The 16,882-nt window shown below is 55.5% G+C and overlaps 1 protein-coding gene across 1 annotated transcript; it reads left to right on the forward strand.

The window, feature by feature from the left end:
* The first annotated feature begins 495 nt into the window (after positions 1 to 495).
* On the forward strand, positions 496 to 16,079 carry ASB18 (ankyrin repeat and SOCS box containing 18). Its single transcript, XM_054830826.1, has 6 exons — positions 496 to 730; positions 3,894 to 4,424; positions 5,333 to 5,600; positions 13,426 to 13,924; positions 14,610 to 14,723; positions 15,625 to 16,079. The coding sequence occupies exons 2-6, from the start codon at positions 4,184 to 4,186 to the stop codon at positions 15,808 to 15,810; spliced, it is 1,308 nt and encodes a 435-aa protein (XP_054686801.1). The 5' UTR covers positions 496 to 730; positions 3,894 to 4,183; the 3' UTR covers positions 15,811 to 16,079.
* Positions 16,080 to 16,882: the final 803 nt, after the last annotated feature.

Raw genomic sequence — 16,882 nt, forward strand, 5'->3', positions numbered from 1 at the left:
AAGCCTAGTATTTTTAGTTAAGCTAAGAGGTAGAGGGGTTTTTATTCCTATAATTGGTGGAAGGGGGGGGGGGGGGAAGGAGAGCACTGCACGGTTGTAAGAAGTGGAAAGGTTTAGGTTTTTTTTTTTTATTAAATTGAATTATTTGCATTTGACAAAGAAGGGCCCCTATAAACCAGCGTAGCACAAGCCACCTTTCCCTGTTATATAGAGCTGTTAAAGGGAAATGTTTCAGCACTATTTAAATATTATCTAATTTCCAATAAAAACCGGACAAAATCAATGCAGCCTCGGGCCAAGTTTATATTTCACCGGGCAGCAGTTTTGAAAGGAGAGCTGGTCCGGCAGCGGCAGCACAGCCGGCTTTGCTCGTGCAATTGCATCTGCAAAAGTTTTTCGGGGGGGGGGGGGGTGCAAAGCATGACACCCACCCCCCCCACACCCCCCCCCCGCCCCCAGCCGTGCGTCTTCGTGGGCATTAATCCCGTGGCCTGACCCCCTCGCTCAGCCACCAGCCGCGTAACTGGGCAGCACTGTCACATGGGGGGGGGGGGATGGGATATAAACGTGGGGACGTTTCGGCGGCAGGTCGGCTGTTCGCAAGGTGGCACGTGGCTCCAAGAGAGGAGATTAAACTTCTCGCCCCGCGCTGCCCGGCTGGGGATGGTATCCCAGGGGGACCAGCGAGCATCGCCCGGGAGAGCCGCCCTCACGCCGCCGTCCCTCCAAGGTAGGCTTGGGCAGCCCGTGGTTTATCTCTTGGCACGGTGGCCATCCCTCCCGCTCACCTCGCGGTCCCCCGGCTGCGGGCACAGCATCCCCTCCTCACAGCCGCGGGGTGCCGGGGGACACCCAGCCATCACCGGGAGCTCTGCCACCCAACCAGCTCATCTTAATTATTTTGGGGGGGTAAGGGGCGGGGGGGGGGTGCAGGCTTTAAATCAGTCACGCATTACAATCTGTGCTTGAGAGCAGCTGGAGGAGGCAGTGCCACGGGCTGCCAGCCCTCGGGCTCCTTCACCGCGCTGGAAATTTCCCTGGGAAAAAAAAAATAATAATAAAATAAAGCCATTCCCCGCTGCCTTGGGGGAGGCTGTAAATCACAGCAGTGACACCAGGAGCTCTCGGCACAGGCACATCTGGACTCCCCGGATTTTTTTAAGGCAGCCTCATGGGTTTTTGAACCGTCAGGGCAAGTTATTATGGGCTGAAACCTCCCCGGCGTGAGGACTAAGTTGTCACGCGGCAGCTTAACTTGGGGAACAAGCTCGCGCCGAAGTTATTTTGCTTCTGCATATAGTGCTCTTCCATGTGCCAGGAATCGGTTTTCCTTGTAACACGAAGCCAGCGCAGACAATTTAAGTCATTATTAATAGATACACTTGATCTGAGGAAGTACAATGCTTAATGTTTTGTTAAATGAGGTGTACTCTGCAAACAGTCGTAGGCAGGGAGAAGGTTAAGATGCTACCCCCACGTTAGAAATTAATGAGTGCGAGGCTACTGCTAATGAAGTGCTCATCCTTGCTGGCATTTGGGGCGCGATTCTGTGTAGGAACATCTCTACTCAAGTCAGGACCCTTAAGGATGATCCCAGGCTGAACTGGTGGCAGGATCAGGCCCTCGGGTCCTCAGGGGCTCTGGAGGCACGGGGACCGGGTGACGTGCCCAAGGCCGTGCAGCACGGCAGTGGCAGAGGAGAGCGTAGGGCTGCGGGGTCCCAGCCTTCCTCCACCACCCAAAAATCGGTGCCCAAAGGGGACGGGTAGTTCACCAACAACCAAAAACCCCCGCTTGCCTTCAAAACCCAAGCTGGGGCTTCTCCCCCTCCCCTGGCCAGCCCCAGGATGCTCCGCAGGTGTCCTGGCTGCCAGCTCCTCTCCGCAGTAAGCCACCCCCGCCCCTACGACGGTGTTCCCCTTAAAAACAACGGAACATTTTTTCATCCTGACATCGCTTGCCACTCATCGGTGGGGGGAAAAAAAAAAAAAAAACAACAACAACCAAAAAACCCCACTTGGCTGGCAGGAGCTCAGGCTGGTGCGTTTATACGTGCCACTCAGCTACAAGAGGATTTTTTCTTTCTACTCTTGCTGGCCCCGGCTATTTTTAACACACTCCCCCCCCCACCAGTGATGCTGTTAATCCTGTCATTACCGTGACCCAAGAAGTGAGTGTTATATGCAAATAGACGCTGATTAAAAGGCTCACGAGGCGGGGTCACAGGGTATTTCAACACTCTCTCCCTGGCAGTTTGATGCCAGACACGCACACGTACACACCCCCCTTGCAAACCGAGCCCACGTCTGACCGAGAAGGTCCACACTCCCTGCTAAATATACCCCGCTGTGGTGTATATATATATACACACACACCTATATGTGTATATATGTACCCCACGCCGCAGGAAGGCGAATCCCTCGACGGGAGCGAGGGCACGTGAAGGCAGGCTTCCCTCTGGGAAAAATCTGAGCGGGTTGCTAATGAGCGGAGCGGGAAAGGGAGCCAGGGCTGCGAAAATGCGACACGGGACGAGTCCTCGGGGAAAACGATGCCAGTCCGTGCCACTGCCCCGCTCTCCAAACCTTCTCCTGCGCCGGCTGAGGGACCCCAGGGGATAACGAGGCTATTTGTCATAGCAAAGCGATGCTTTTAGGAGGGGGGGGGTCAGTTGATACCAGATGGGTGAAGGGGCGCAGAAAGGCTGAACAGCAACAAGTGGTAGCAGAAGAGAGACAGACGATGGGATCGGGAGGTTCAACCCGACGGAGCAGTTGCAGACAGTCAGCCTGGAGTTCAGGGGGAAGAAGGAAAACGGGAAAGAGCACGTAGGTTCACCACAAATTAGCTCCCAGCGCAGCTGCTGGTGCACAGGGACCTCAAGGCAGGGGGTCCTTTACACCAGGGATGAACTTACACAAGGACCCCCAAGTCAGACCCCCCCCCACCCTGGCTCAGCACGACCCCATCCTGGATGGGCACGCTGCGATTTTTTTGGTGGCTCCGCTCTCTCCCCATGGCCTCCGGGGCCAGGCGGCTGGCTGTCACCGCAGCCCTGCTGAGGAAGCCCACAAAGAAACCTCAGATGGCTCCTCGTGTTGGCCCGGGGATGCCGATGGTCACCTGCAGGAGCCCAGCAAGGTCCCCACTTGCAGAGAGCTACGGAGAAGGTCCCAAACATTTCTTCCAGTCCCAGGTTGACTCCACAGGGAGGGAACCACGAAGCGTTTCAGCAGCCCCTCCACGGCTGGTTGCTTGGCTGTAGTTTAACAGCTTCCCGAGATCTGCTCTGGGCCCGTTTGTTCTCCAGGGAGGGGGGTGGGAGGGCTGGCAGGCAGCGGCGGGTCGACCCAGAGCCTTGGGCCGGTGGCGAAGCCACCGAGTCACGAGATGCTGAGGTCTATTCTCGTCCCCGCTGCCGCGGACTTCTCCCGTGACCTTGGGGAAAGGAGCCACCGGCCTGGGGGCAGCGGGAGCCGGGGACGCTCCACTGGCGTCCGGCCCTGCGCTGAAATGGCAGCGGCGGCCGGGCGCGTTCCCTCTTCTATAGAAGGCATCGGTGGGGAGAGCGAGCGGCTCCCCCTGCCAAAGCCCCGGCAGGATTTGTGCCTCGCTGGCCTTTGCCAAGTGCTTTGCATCCCTGCACGGACACCCCAGCGTGCCAGCCTGCATCCTCTCGGCCGCTAGCGGGATGCACGGATTTTTCTGTATAGCAACCACAAGACTGGAAACAGGTACGAGTGCCTTAAAGAAAAAAAAATAGTGTTAGGCAGAGGAAAAAAAAAAAAAACAAACTACTTTCTCAGTGCACACAAATCCGATTATATGGGGTTGGGCAGACAGGAGCTGACTCAATTTCTTCTCTTATTTTTTCCCCCCCCCACCCCCTAAAGGCTAGGCACCGTGTTCCTCCCAGCCTAAACCCCCGTGTCCCAAACCGCTGCCTGCGATTAAACCAGCAATTTAATCCAAGAGGTGCTGCCACAACACAGCCCGGTGACCGTTCGACCCTCATTGTATCGCGTGCCCGTTATCATCTGACCCCGCCGGAGTTATAAATACGACGACAATAGAGCCTTAACGGGATTATAATTAGACAATGAGCCCAGGAGGATGGAAACAATGAACTATAAAAGCCCGTCTACCCTCCCAGCTAGGACCTACACACACGGGAAGCGCTGGAATGGGCGAGTTACCAGGACCCGTAACAGAAAAGCTACAAATTTCCCCCAAATTGGATTCGGAGCATCCTCTTACGGCTCACACCCCCGCCACCAAATATTACACGGCCCTGGTCACGGGAGACCTGAGAAGCCTTGAGGTCCTGACTGACCGATATTATCAAGATGTCAACCTGGTTTTTGAGATCAGTAAAAATGAGCTGGAGTGGCAGGTGAAAAGCCAAGCGTCTTATGGACTCTCAGGTACTTTGCCTTTAAAGACCAGTCCAGAAAAATTAAAAAAAAAACCAAGCAAAACTCACCCAGAGGTATTTACTAACCCTAAATAGGAGAGGTGCAGTGCATTTAAGTACCTAACGCTGCTTTTGTAGAGCCCGTTCCCGAGGTGGCTGGTTTCTGGTTAGCTGACTGTGCCCTGCAGCCCTAGCCATAAATATTCGGCACTTTCTTTTTACTATTTTCTTCTCTTCTGCACGTACTAACCCACCGGAGGGGGAAGTGTTAAAAAAAAAAAAGTGTGCATCCAGGTGACTTTTTTTTCAGGTTGGGATGGGGGTCTCTGTGGCTTAGGCGTGCTTGCAGCCCAAATTCCCCATGCAGGGGCTCGGAAAGCACAACCTGGTCCTACCCGGGAGGAAAAAGATGCTCCCAACCCCAGATGGTCCCTGAGGTCCCCGACACTCACCGGGTGCTGCGCATCTACTGATGGTCCCCGAGCTGCCCAAAAGCATCCTTTCCTTTGCTCCAGCCCCAAAGCCAAACCAAACGCAACCCCTGCTCGGCCTGGCGCGGGCGGGGAATTCGTGAGCTGTCCTTTAACTCCTGCTAGCGATACCTTGCACGCGGGGTGCCCCGCGCAGCTGGTTGTGCGCAGGGCGTTGGTTTACCCGGCCCTTACCACGCAAAATCCTACTCCTGAACGCGCACACGCCGGGTGGCGGGGGGAGTTTCGCTTCCCCTCTTCGCCAAGAGCATTCGGAGCAACCACCAGCTGTAAGCAGGCTCTCCGTAACCCCCCAGCTGTAAGCAGGCTCTCCGTAACCCCCGAAGTTGCCAGGGAGATGCTAGGAAAATGGAAAAAAGCAGCACGTTGACGTGGTTTATTTGCAAGGGGGACAGGAACCGTCAGCCCTGCTCCCTCCTCCCCGCAGGGCTGTGGTCGCTGGAGTACAAGCGGGAGCTGACCACCCCACTGTGCCTCGCCGCCCGCCGCGGGCACGTCGCCTGCCTGCGCCATCTCCTCCGCCGACGGGCGGACCCCGACCTGGCGCCGGGGGGGCGCGGAGCCCTGCACGAAGCCTGCCTCGGGGGGCACACCGACTGCGTCGAGCTGCTGCTGGAGCACAAGGCTGACCCCAACCTGCGGAACGACGAGGGCCTGGCCCCACTGCACCTCTGCACCACTCAAGACTCCCTGGGGTAAGGAGAGGGTCCCCCCATCAGCATCCCCCCACCCCACCCCCCCCGTAACCTCGCTCCGCACCCCCTGCGCGCAGACCCCGGCGCTTTCGCCTCTGTGGGGTGCAAAAAAAGATGCCACGATGTCCACCAAGGCTTCCTGCATGCTCCCGCGTCCCTGGGCTGCCTCAGCAACGCTCGGCGTAGCTAAAAAGGGACATTTTGGTGTCGGGCGCATTGCATGGCCCGGGTCTCCTTCCCACGGAGAGGTACAGCCTGGCCCAGCTCCACACGCTTTTCGTCTCTCCTCTCCTCTGAGGATTTCTCTCTAAAATCGCCATGTCCCGCATCCCAGGCCTGGCACACCTTCCCCCAGCAGATGTTCAGGAAGGTCCGGTCATGGCGCACATGGGTCACCCCGACCTCCTGCACTCCTCATCCCCACGCCGACCCCATCTGCGAGGGATGTTGGTGCCCATCGGGGCACCCGCTCCTAAAATCCCAGCCCCGTGGCCGTGCGGGATGGGGTCTGCATGGGGACGGGGAGCAATCCTCCCACCTCCTTGCCCCCTGTGAGCCACCTACGGGTGCACCCGGGTTCACGTTCGCCCACGTGCCTCTGCTCCCGTCTCACCCTGGATCAGCATCAGCACTTCAGACACGAGCCTAAACGTTACCTTGAAAAATAAGCTTTTCTTCCACATGTGTATGTCTCAGTAGGACTTTAAGTGCCTGAATCATTAGACTCAAGGAATTGGGATTTTTTTTTTTTTTTTTTTTTTTTTATAATAAGCTCAGCCCCTGGATATCCTGATAAAACTGCTTAGGGCTGTAGCGAATTTCGTCGCCTGCCAGCTTCAGTGAAAAGCCACCCCGGCTTAAATCCTCTCCCCGTTGGGCAGGCAGCGAGCTTAGCTAGCAGTAGGTGGGGAAGGCAAGGTGCGCGCTACGGATCCAGCGGATGGTGGGCCAGGTGTCAGGGAAAAGAGCTCTGCACAAGAACAGGCTTGCAGATGTCAACATCTTGAGCTCAGCTTATTTATAAGACTCTCTGCAAGAAGACCAAAAACCAGGTATTAATCAAGTTTTGGCTCAGCCAAAAATCTAGGGATTAATCAAGCGCATCCTCGGTGCGATGAGGGTTGAAAGGAGTGGGATGGGTAAGGGAGGATGCTACAAGCAGCCCTCATCATTAACAAGGAGCTGGTTCTAACTCCTTCACCTGAGCTCCCTTTGGACCTGAAAGCCTTCGGTCTCCAAACCCCAAGCCGTCCTAAAAGCCCCGGGGGGTATTTTAGGCTTCACCGACTTGCTCTCCCACCTATAGAGATGGGCTACATAAGCCAGCCTGGTGTATGGAGGGGTCCAGGTGTCCCGGTTTGAGCCAAGTGCTTCCCAGCTTGGGGAAAAAAAAAAAAAATTTAAAAAAAAAATATTAAAATGAGCCGTTGTCACCAATTTACATGTTATTTCCCCCAGCAAGATGGGGGGGGATGGCAGGTGAGCCAGCAAACAGCACCGTGGGGATCAGACAGACGCAACGTGGAAACAGCTGAGTTAGAAGCCCTTGAATATTGGGGCTTTATAATGGAAATGCTGAGAGACCCTTAACTACGCTACCTGGCGCTACGGGGGCTTCTACAATAACTAAGCCAACTCCCTTGAAAGATCAAAAATTAATAGACATTTCAGACAGGTTTTGAGGTTTCGACCACTGCTTTTCAATCGCAAAGACTTTGCTAAAGTTAGAGACTGAGGAGGTCAAGCTTTAGGTAACACAAACATTTCCTCTTTGATTAGGGGGAGACTACTTTACCTCGCCTTTTTTTTTTTATTTTATTTTTTTTTTATTGAGTAGTAGATTTTAGGTCATCCTTAATTTTTTACTGACAATAAAGAGCAGGTCATTGACCTACATAGAGAGCTATTTTATTTTTCTCCCTCTCGATAACAATGGCCAGAACACCTATGTGCCGGGTTCTTCTGTATTCCCATATACTCGGCAATTCACCATGGGGGCAGGACTTAAAACCTTTGAGCCTCTCAGTGACTGGGATAAAAAAAAATTATCTGGGCTTCCTTCCAGCCATTTGAGCTTCAGAATCCATGAGATTTCAACAAAAAGGATATCAGAGCTTTAATCTAGGAGCTTTTTGAAGAGATGGAAAAAAAAAAGTTCCAGTAAAGTTCAGTCTTACCTTCTTCACTTTAGGAGCTGTTCATGCCAACGTCGGCCTATTTAGTAGAGTTCCTCTCCTTGACCTCTTTTTTACAGCGGAGATAATTAACATGGTGGGGTAAGATGAGTCTCTAAATTCACTGCACTCTCTCCCTGGCGCTCTCCCGTTTCCCTCTTAAAGCCGGGATGATTAAAGGAGTCTGCCTTTATTGGCACCCCGAAAAAAAATAAAATAAAAATAATTGAGGGGGAGAGGAAGAGTCTCAACTCTCCAGCGGTGCTGGGGGGAAGAGCAGGCGCGGGGCGGTGGGAAGGCACATGGCAGGAATGCGGGATGCAGCCCCCGCCTCCTGTTGCGGTACCCGCAGCAGAAGGGATGGCAAGAGCTACCGCGTTTGGAGAGTCCTCCTTCAGATCTGCGCGTCGGAGGAAGCTCTCTGAAGATCCCGGGTTTCTCGTGCCACCAGGGAGAGCCTACCTGGAGAGAAACCCCCAAGGCTTGCCTTCCCCAGCGGGAAGGGGGCTTAGTCAAGCCAAGGGCTGAGAAAAGAAGATGTCACCCCCGCCTCTGTGCGACTCGGGCTTACGGCCGAGCGATGCCCTCGCGTTCGCTTCTTCAAACTTTTTCTCCGCCCTGGGAGCTGAAATCAGAGTTGTCTTCTGGCTCCCACCCTCCAGCAGCAAAGGATGGGAGATAAACAGCGAGACGAGTCAACGCAAGAGGAGACTCGGTGTCCGAGGGGCTCCGTGTGAGAAGCGACGGGGTAGGGAGTGAGCGCGAGAGCGGCCACCTCGGGGAGGCAGGACGGGTTTTGCTTACGGGATGTTACGGGAGGATAGCTCATCACGGGAGGAATGAGCAGAAGACAGGAGCTGAGCAGGAAGACATGTATGTAAAAAGACAACGCTATCAGGATAGCGAGGCTCCCAAAGGCCAGGGAGATGGGCACCAACCCGCTGTTGCTGGACCCAGCCCCGTGGCACCCTCGGGCTGTTCCGGCATCGGCCCGGACCCACCGCCCTTCTGGCTGCGGGAAGGGAGCGTTACTACAAATTAAAAAAAAGACAGCAAATTTTAAAAGCCAACATTCAGCATCATCTAGTGCTAAAGCTCATCCTCTGCCCCGCTTAGCCTTGCTAAAACACAAAACTCTGAGCGTTTGGAGCCATCGCTTTGGAAAATTGTCCCCCCTCCCCGCAGGGGAAGCCCAGCTCCCTAATGGGCCCTGAGCAAGAAATAAAGAGCTCAAAAGCAGACACCGAGCGAAGCCGCTCCCCAAGTTGGTGTGACAAAATGAGGGCTCATACGGACGAATCTCCACAGCTCGCGAAGTTTTGGCAAAGAGGCGGTGCAGAACAGGATGCTCCCGGGCGGCGGTGGAGCGGTCCCTGCGCCGGCGCGACCAGCCCTTGGCACCGGCGTCGCCGTGGCCTGCAGTGCCTGAAAAAGATTTTCATCTTTTAAAGAAAAACAGGCTTCCTTTCTTTGCCTTTCAGGAAATTCATAAGAATAATCCTTGCATTCAGGGCCAGGCTTGGGGAAGGCTGTTTTTCCAAGCGGGAACAATCCTGCGATAAATCACGGACAGATCGGGAGATGGACACACGGATGCCAGGAGCAACAACCAAGCGAAGGGTGGGAAAGCCTCGCTCCAGCCCCAGGGAGAAGGAAAACCAAACGGGAGATTTTCCTTAAGAAAACTGCGGGCCTGAGCGGGTTTTTAGGACAGGAATTTTCCTCCAGCCTTCGCTGCCCCAACCTCCTGCTCCTCCTGCTGGTAATTCATCGCATCCCATTTCAAGCTAAATCCTGTTTTCCCAGCCTGGGCATTTTTCATCCCAAACTGAGCAGCATCCTGCTGGGATGCTGGGAGCCGCGGCCAGCAGGAGCCATCCCGGCAGCGGGAGGGCGATGGGCACATCCTGCCCAACGTTGCACCGACATCTGCCCCGACTCTACTGATGGGTGAAGAAGGAAAATAAAACCCAAATCATTTTATCCCATTTATTTGAGCCAGGACCCCAGCGCGAGGCAAATCTGTAGGACTGATACCAATTATCACAAATTAGTGCGATTTTTGACCTATCAAGTGACTCATCCAAGCAAGGAGACGTTCAGGTGCGTTACGCATCACCCACAAATGAGTTCGGAAGGGTTTAGGAGTGAGTTTAAACTAGTCGAAGTTCGGCATAGGGCGGTTCTTTGAGGGTTTGCTCCCGCGGCATCACTGCTGCTGGCGAGCTGTTCGGCCAGGTTGATCGTACCAGCCTGGATGGAAAAGAAACCGCTTTGCTTTGCCACCCGGTGTCTGAATTTCTGCTGAACTAAACCTGCAGAGTCTTGAGATATTCCCAGAAAATTGGCGAGGAGCCCTCAAAAAAAAGCAGCGAGCGATCGCTGAGCCTCATTCAGTGGAATTCTAGTCTAATCTGATGGCGAACAACAGGGCCCTAATAAAAAAAAAAAAAAAAAAAACCCAAGAAGCCATAAATGCTGGTGAAATGTTAGAGCATATGAGTTCATCAGCAGAGATTAGAGGCTAAAATAGGAGCATATAGCCAGCAAACACGAATGGCATCCGCCCGGCACCTGCTGATGCCCCGTACATCCAACCAGGAGGCACGTGCTCCTCGCGGGGGCCCACCATTCCCATTAACCGGAGATCACCCCTTATTTATAGCCCCTCACTAACATTCCTTTGCCGAGGGAGGAGTATCCGGGGGGGGGGAGAAAAAAAAAATCCATATAAACCAACTCGGGTTTCTTCCAATGAGTTAGCCATCGAACTTGATAACAAATAAGAGTCACCCTTCAGCAAAATAGCACCTGGGAAGGGTGAGATTTCCACCCTGGCATCTCTGGAAGGATATTTGGGATGTCTAGCAGGTGGCCAAGAGGAATTGAATTCCCATCCCAGTCGCAATAAGAGAGAACCCCGTGGCGGAGCGGGGATGCGGGGCTGGAGGGGAGGGCGCAGCTCTCGGCCTTGCCGGGCAGCCCGTGATGTACCACCCTCCGCCTGAACGGTGAGGGCGGGAGAACATTCCCTCTGCCTCGCCTGGGCGGGTGTAAGTCTTCAGCCTGGGCTCTCTCGATACGCAGCGCTTCCCAAATCCGGCGTGGTTTTTCTGCTCAGGGTGTCTAGGCACAGCCGCCTCCTCGCCTGGGAAGGACCAGAGATGCTTTAAGCATGATCTATTAAAAAAAAGAAAAAAAAAAAAAAAAGAACAAAAGGGATTTTTCTCCTGGACTAAGCTGCTGCATATTTTGCAATCAAATCAGAAATATATTTTTTTCCATTTTTCCCTGCAGAACCATCCCATTACCCCAAATACCTTATCTTAGGGTGCCAGAGCTAAGCACGACGTTAGGACTAAGCTAACCCAGAGAGGTGCCAAGACAGTCATTATAATTAGGGCTACAAATTCCCTGCCGTCACGGACAGATGAGGCCGGTTAACGTGACCGAGTTGCGGTGTGATTTGCTCCAGCAGCAGACCCTCTCCAACAAAATTTTACCAACCAGCAGCAGGCAGCAAGCACCGAGAAAACCTCAGCAGGACGAGCTATTGCTCGAGAAAGGGATTCGAGACGTTTTAGAGCAAAAAGGGGAATTGTAAAGTAAAGATCCGAAGATTTTGGAGCTGGCACGATCCCACGCCCAATCCTCTCGGCCACAAGTGCATCCCCAGCAGAGAACATCCACGGTGGGTGCCTCCGGCGAGGTCCGACGAGGGCTGCCAGCATCTGGGAGCGTTACAGCTGCAGAGGCTGCGGAAACAGCCTGTCCCACAGCTCCTGCAGGATCTTCCCTGGCAAACTCAGGCTCCATGACGCACGGGAAAAGCAGCCCAAGGAAATATTTGCAGATCCTGCGCTGCCAAGGACGGTGACTGTTTCATCAGCTCCGACCCGGCCTTGGGGGCAGCGATGCTGCAGGTTCAGAAGGATTCGAGTAGCATTATTATTGTCGTTATTATTATTTTCCCCACATATGTTTAGCTTGTTCGCAAAAAAAACCAATGCCCTGGCACCGTTCTTCCTCCCCGGGGTTCCTCCTCCTCCCTGTCCCTCCTGCCAGAGGGATGAGACCAGGGGCTCCGCTCCTCCACAGCTCCCCCTCATTTCACTTCTGTATCAGCCCAGAAACCCGCTTGGGGCTCGGGGTGACACCTGAGCTAGAAGAAAAGTGTGTTAGAGGAAAATTAAGCAGGTGAGGGGAGGGTTAAAGGTTGATACACCTCCCTGGCCTCCGGCCCCCCGCTGCTGAGGCTTCCCAAAGGACCGCTCTTCCCACCTCCCCAGCAGCACCTCTTGGGAAACACGACCTGGCCACGTTTGCAAGGTCTCGCTCGGACGGCACGTGGGGCTGGCCCCCCCCCCCCCCCAAAAAAAACAATTCCTCCGTGCCGCACCGGTGAGCTCAGCCCTGCGCGCTAACCCGGCTGCTGACAGCCCTGCCGGGGCGGTGACATCGAGCCGTGCCAGCCCCGGCGGCTCCCAGCAGGAGCTGGAGCAATCACTCTGATTCACTTAGACTGGCTGATCACATCCGTTTACTCACACCAAAAAAACCTCCACCAAAACCCCCCAAAACAAACAAAAAGCCCACAAAAAACCCGCCACAAACCAAGCCACTGGGGCACACCAGGCATCTCTAACCCCGACCCGTTGGGAGGAGGATGCAGGTGGAACGCTCCGATGGGAACCGGTGTCCCCGCTTTGCGGCAGCCACGACCCCCCACGGCGTTAGGGAGAAGGAGAAGCGGGGGCAGTGATTTAGGACGGGGAGGATTGCTTACCTTGATTTATTCCTCCTGGGAGCTGCAGGTGCTGCCACTCCACCGTCACAGCTTAAACCACCTGCAAAGGTGTTTCTTTTCAGTATAGGCAGAAAACACGATCCTTTAGTCCTCTCTGGGGTGGAGCCCAACGCAGGCAGTTGGGTCCCTTAATGGGAGAAGGAGAATCCATTTTCATCGCCCAGCAAACCCACACCGAGCTCCTCTGCTGCACAGAGCCGTTACCGAGGGTTTCCCTCCATGTCAGCTCGGTCCCAGCACAGATTAAGGTGGAGGCAGCGGTTTAGGATGGTTTTTTAGCTGAGAAGCTCTGTGGATGTCAGTCAAGGGGTGGGATTGTATAGATCATCTCCATAACTGCCCAGGGCTGCGCCCGTGCCGGGAGATAAACCGCAGCCGACAGACTGATGGCACGAAGGGGCCCATCGCGTCCTCGCGCGCCCTCGTCTCATTGTGGCCGGGTGCATCCCGCACCCCTGGCTGGCCGGGACAGACCCGGCTGGCACGGTTAACTGCGGGCACCGCTCCCGGCACAGCCGAGACACGTATCACCGGTCCCTGGTGGGGCTCGAATGACGGGACCCTGCTGGGTCGGGGCTGACCATCCATGAATTACGCTGCTCAAGGGCAAGAGGGAGACATTGCCCAAACCGCCGTTACCACCGGGGCACAGGGTCACCCCCCCCCCAGCCTCTGCTGCTCCCTCCCAAAATCCTGGAGTGCCGCAACTCCCACGGGACCCCAGCTCTGGCCTGACGCCCATCCTCACCCCACGCTGCCTCCTACCCCGTCCCGTCCCCCCCGCCCCCTGCACCCTGAAACGTGTCAGGGCGGCGCACGCCCCAACCTCCCCACCTCTTTACAGGTGCGCCAAGCTGCTGCTGAGACACGGGGCCACCGTCAACCTGCCGAGCGAGGACGGCGGGGAGACCGCGCTGCACGTGGCGGCCAGGCACTGCCTCTGCGACCATGCCCGCCTCTACCTGCGGCACGGGGCGTGCGTCGACGCTCGCAGCGCACGGGAGGAGACGGCCCTCGGCGTCCTCTGCGGGCAGGCACCGGGTGCCGGCGAGGGCTGCCTGCAGTTTTGCCGGCTGCTGGCTGCCCACGGCGCCGACATCGACGCCCGGGATGAGACGCGGAGGAGCCCCTTGCACAAGGCATGCGGGGCCGCCAACGCCGGCCTGGCGTGCTTCCTCCTGCGGCGCGGTGCTGACGTCAACGCCATCGACTATGACGGCATCTCCCCGCTGGGCTGCGCGCTGCAGAACGCCGCCTTCAAGAGGGAGCTGCGGCCCCACCTCGCCGTCCAGCTGCTGCTCAACCACGGCTCCCAGAGGATATGGCCCCCCGCCTTCATCAAGGTACCAACCCCAAAACAGCCCCCGTGGATCCCCTCGCACCCGGGATTTTGCAACCGGGGTCGGGGTGCTTTGGGAAATACAAAGCTGGGGTGGGGGGGGTGGTTGGGAGAATTTGGGAGAGTGTCTTGGTCTGGGCAGGGAGAGGGCACCGTGACAGTGGGGTTGGTGATGCTGCTGGGAACGATGGAAACGGAAACCCCCGCATGGTGTGGCGGTGGGGAAAAGCAGGCAGGGCGAAGGGCAGGATGGAGCCAGGGCGAGCAGCAGGGACCGGCGAGGAGGATTTTTTTTCCCCGCCTGGGGATGTCAGAGGCAGGCGAGAGCGGCTTGGTACATCAGCTGTCAGTGCAGCCTTCTTATGGCTCTGCGTTTCATTGATTTTACATCTAACAATAGAGAAAATATTATCCTGGCTTATCACGCGCAAGCCAAAAATGTAAATAAGAAGCAAGGGCTGCATCCGGAGGAAGAAATGCCACAGCAAGGCAGGTCTTCCCGCCGCTTCCCAGATGGAGAAAGATCTCCAAAGCATGCCAGGACAACCCTACACCTGCCTCACACCCACGTGGGACCATCCCAGCCTGGACCGCCGTGGGGTGGGAAGAGCCCCGGCTGCAGCACGTGGATGCTCTGCCCCTCTGGGACGTGCATCTCTGTCTGAAGCCCTCCCGTTGCCCACGACTAGGTGCTGAAGTCCTGCGCGGCCACGCCAGAGATCATCGAAGTCCTCTTCAATTCCTACTCGCAAATCCCCGTCTCCGAGAAGTGGGCCGAGGCCGTGCCGGAAGAGGTGTTTCAGGTGAGATGGCCCTGGCCGTTTGGCAGGGACGGCTGAGCCCCGAGCAGGGGGTTTTACCCACCGAGAGGTTTGGGGTTTTTTTTTTTTCCCCCTCCCAAACTTCACTTGGGGGGGGGGGTGAAAGGAATAGTCCCCGGAGCACCACCACACACCCAATTCATGTCAGCAGCTTTGCATCCCCTTAGCTCCATCAACACCAAAACCCCCATTCCTGCTCCTGGCCTGCAATAAAATAAATAAAATACAATCCCAACATCTGGAAGCGACCTTGGAGCCAGACCGCTGCCCTGCATGAGCCCACACCTCTGAGTTTGGGTTTACAAAGCTTGTCCCCAGACGTGCAACAGGTACGGCCAGCCTGCTCTTGAATGATCTGGGCTGGCCGCCTTGTCCCCGCAGATCTTTGGTGAGCTTGGCTGCGAGGGGAGACGGCTGCTGAAATGCAAATAAAGCTCTTCGGCACGTTCTAGGGGATGGCAGAAATGATTTTTAGTCCGAGCTAGGGAAAAGCTGAGTCTGCCCAGACCGATCCTGCTTTCTGCAGTTGTGTTTCCCCACCTTGGAAACGAGCAGGTCTCTTCTACGTCAGCTCTAAGGCTTTCTGCAGGGATGCTGCTGCCGGCGGCCGTGAAAGCATCCTCCCCACACGGCGCCCGCGGGGAGGCTGGGTTCCTCCACACGTGCTTCCACAGGAGGATTCCTCGTCCAACCTGTGCTTGTGCGAGCCACGCGGGCGCACGGCCCCCCCCAACCCACAGGCAACCATGGGTTTTGTATCCCCCTCCCCTTAGATCTTCATCTCAAAAGTATCTCTGGCTTGTTTGGCTTAATCGGGGGGAAAAAAAAAAAGAAAACCAACTGATGCTCATGTTTCCTCCCCCCCCCGCCTCTCTCTTTGCAGCAGCACCAGCTATTCTACGAGTCCTTTTTCCGGCTGGCGGGCACAGTCCGGTGCCTGCAACATTTATGCCGCTCCGCCATTCGGAAAAAGTTTGGCAGCAAATGCCATTCCCTTATCCCCTTGCTGCCCGTGCCCAAGCCTTTGCACGATTACCTGCTGCTGGAGCCCGAAGGAGTCGTGCTTTGAAGGGCCGAGAGGAGCCGACCGAGGTCTGTCGTCCAGCACCCCCCCCCCTTTACCTCGTCGTCCCTCGGTGTAGCGCAGCAGCATCCATTTCTGTCAGGCGAGCTGAGGAGCGCCGGTTTTCATGATAGATGGTTGTTTTTCAGGGATTTATAACCTAACTAAAATGTGCTTTCGGCTGTAACTTTGTATAGATTTTTTTTTTGTTTGTTTGTTTTCTAATTGTGCTTTAAATAGATTATAAAGAGTAATAAAATGATTAGTAGCTGTTACAAGCATGCTGCAGATATGAATAATATTCATTATGAAGGAGCTCTGCAAAGCAGCGGGGCTCCTCAGGTGTGCAAAGGCGAGCACGCACGGGGGATGACTCAAATCAGCCCACGTGGGCATCAAATCCCTGTGGATAAATCTCCCTCGTGAGTGGCACGAACAGAACTGGGACAGGAGGTGCAGCGTGGAAGCCGTTAGCAGGACGCAATACCCACTGGCATCAATATAGACTGTAAAATAGACCAAAAATCTATTTTTTTGATGTAGATGCCACCAAGAAAGAGCTGGTTACTCCACGCAGGACCAGAGGCGGGGGGGTGACACAGCCCCCCCCTATTTCTCCCGGCTCCCCACTGTCCAAGGGATGCACCAGCACCTCCCGTGGCCGTCGCTGCTCCGAGCCTGGCACGCGGAGGGGCTGGAAAGCCCGGTGGCAATCCAAAGGGAAGGTCTTTGGGCTTTCTCTTCCCAGAGTGACTTGGCAAAAGGTACCAGGAGGAGCAAGGATTTGTTTTCCCAGACCCTCAGGCTCCCCAAATTAATTTCTGTTGAACCAAAGCAAGCGCGTGCACGTGCCCCTCGGAAGACCAGCTGTCCTTATGCTAGCAGCTCTGCCGCAGCGCTCGCCAAATTGTTCCGCTGCTTAATTACACTCACTATTTAAAAACATATATACACAAATAAATCAGCCTTTTTGCAGGTTCGACTGGACGTTGCGCCAGCACCCGACGCTGCTGTGAGTTGTACAGCCGACGCGCGCAGGATGCAGGCAGCATCCCTGGCTCCCGGAGCCGGTGCCTGT

This window comes from Grus americana, chromosome 6 (assembly GCF_028858705.1).
Source record: "Grus americana isolate bGruAme1 chromosome 6, bGruAme1.mat, whole genome shotgun sequence".
Taxonomy (NCBI): Eukaryota; Metazoa; Chordata; class Aves; order Gruiformes; family Gruidae; genus Grus; species Grus americana.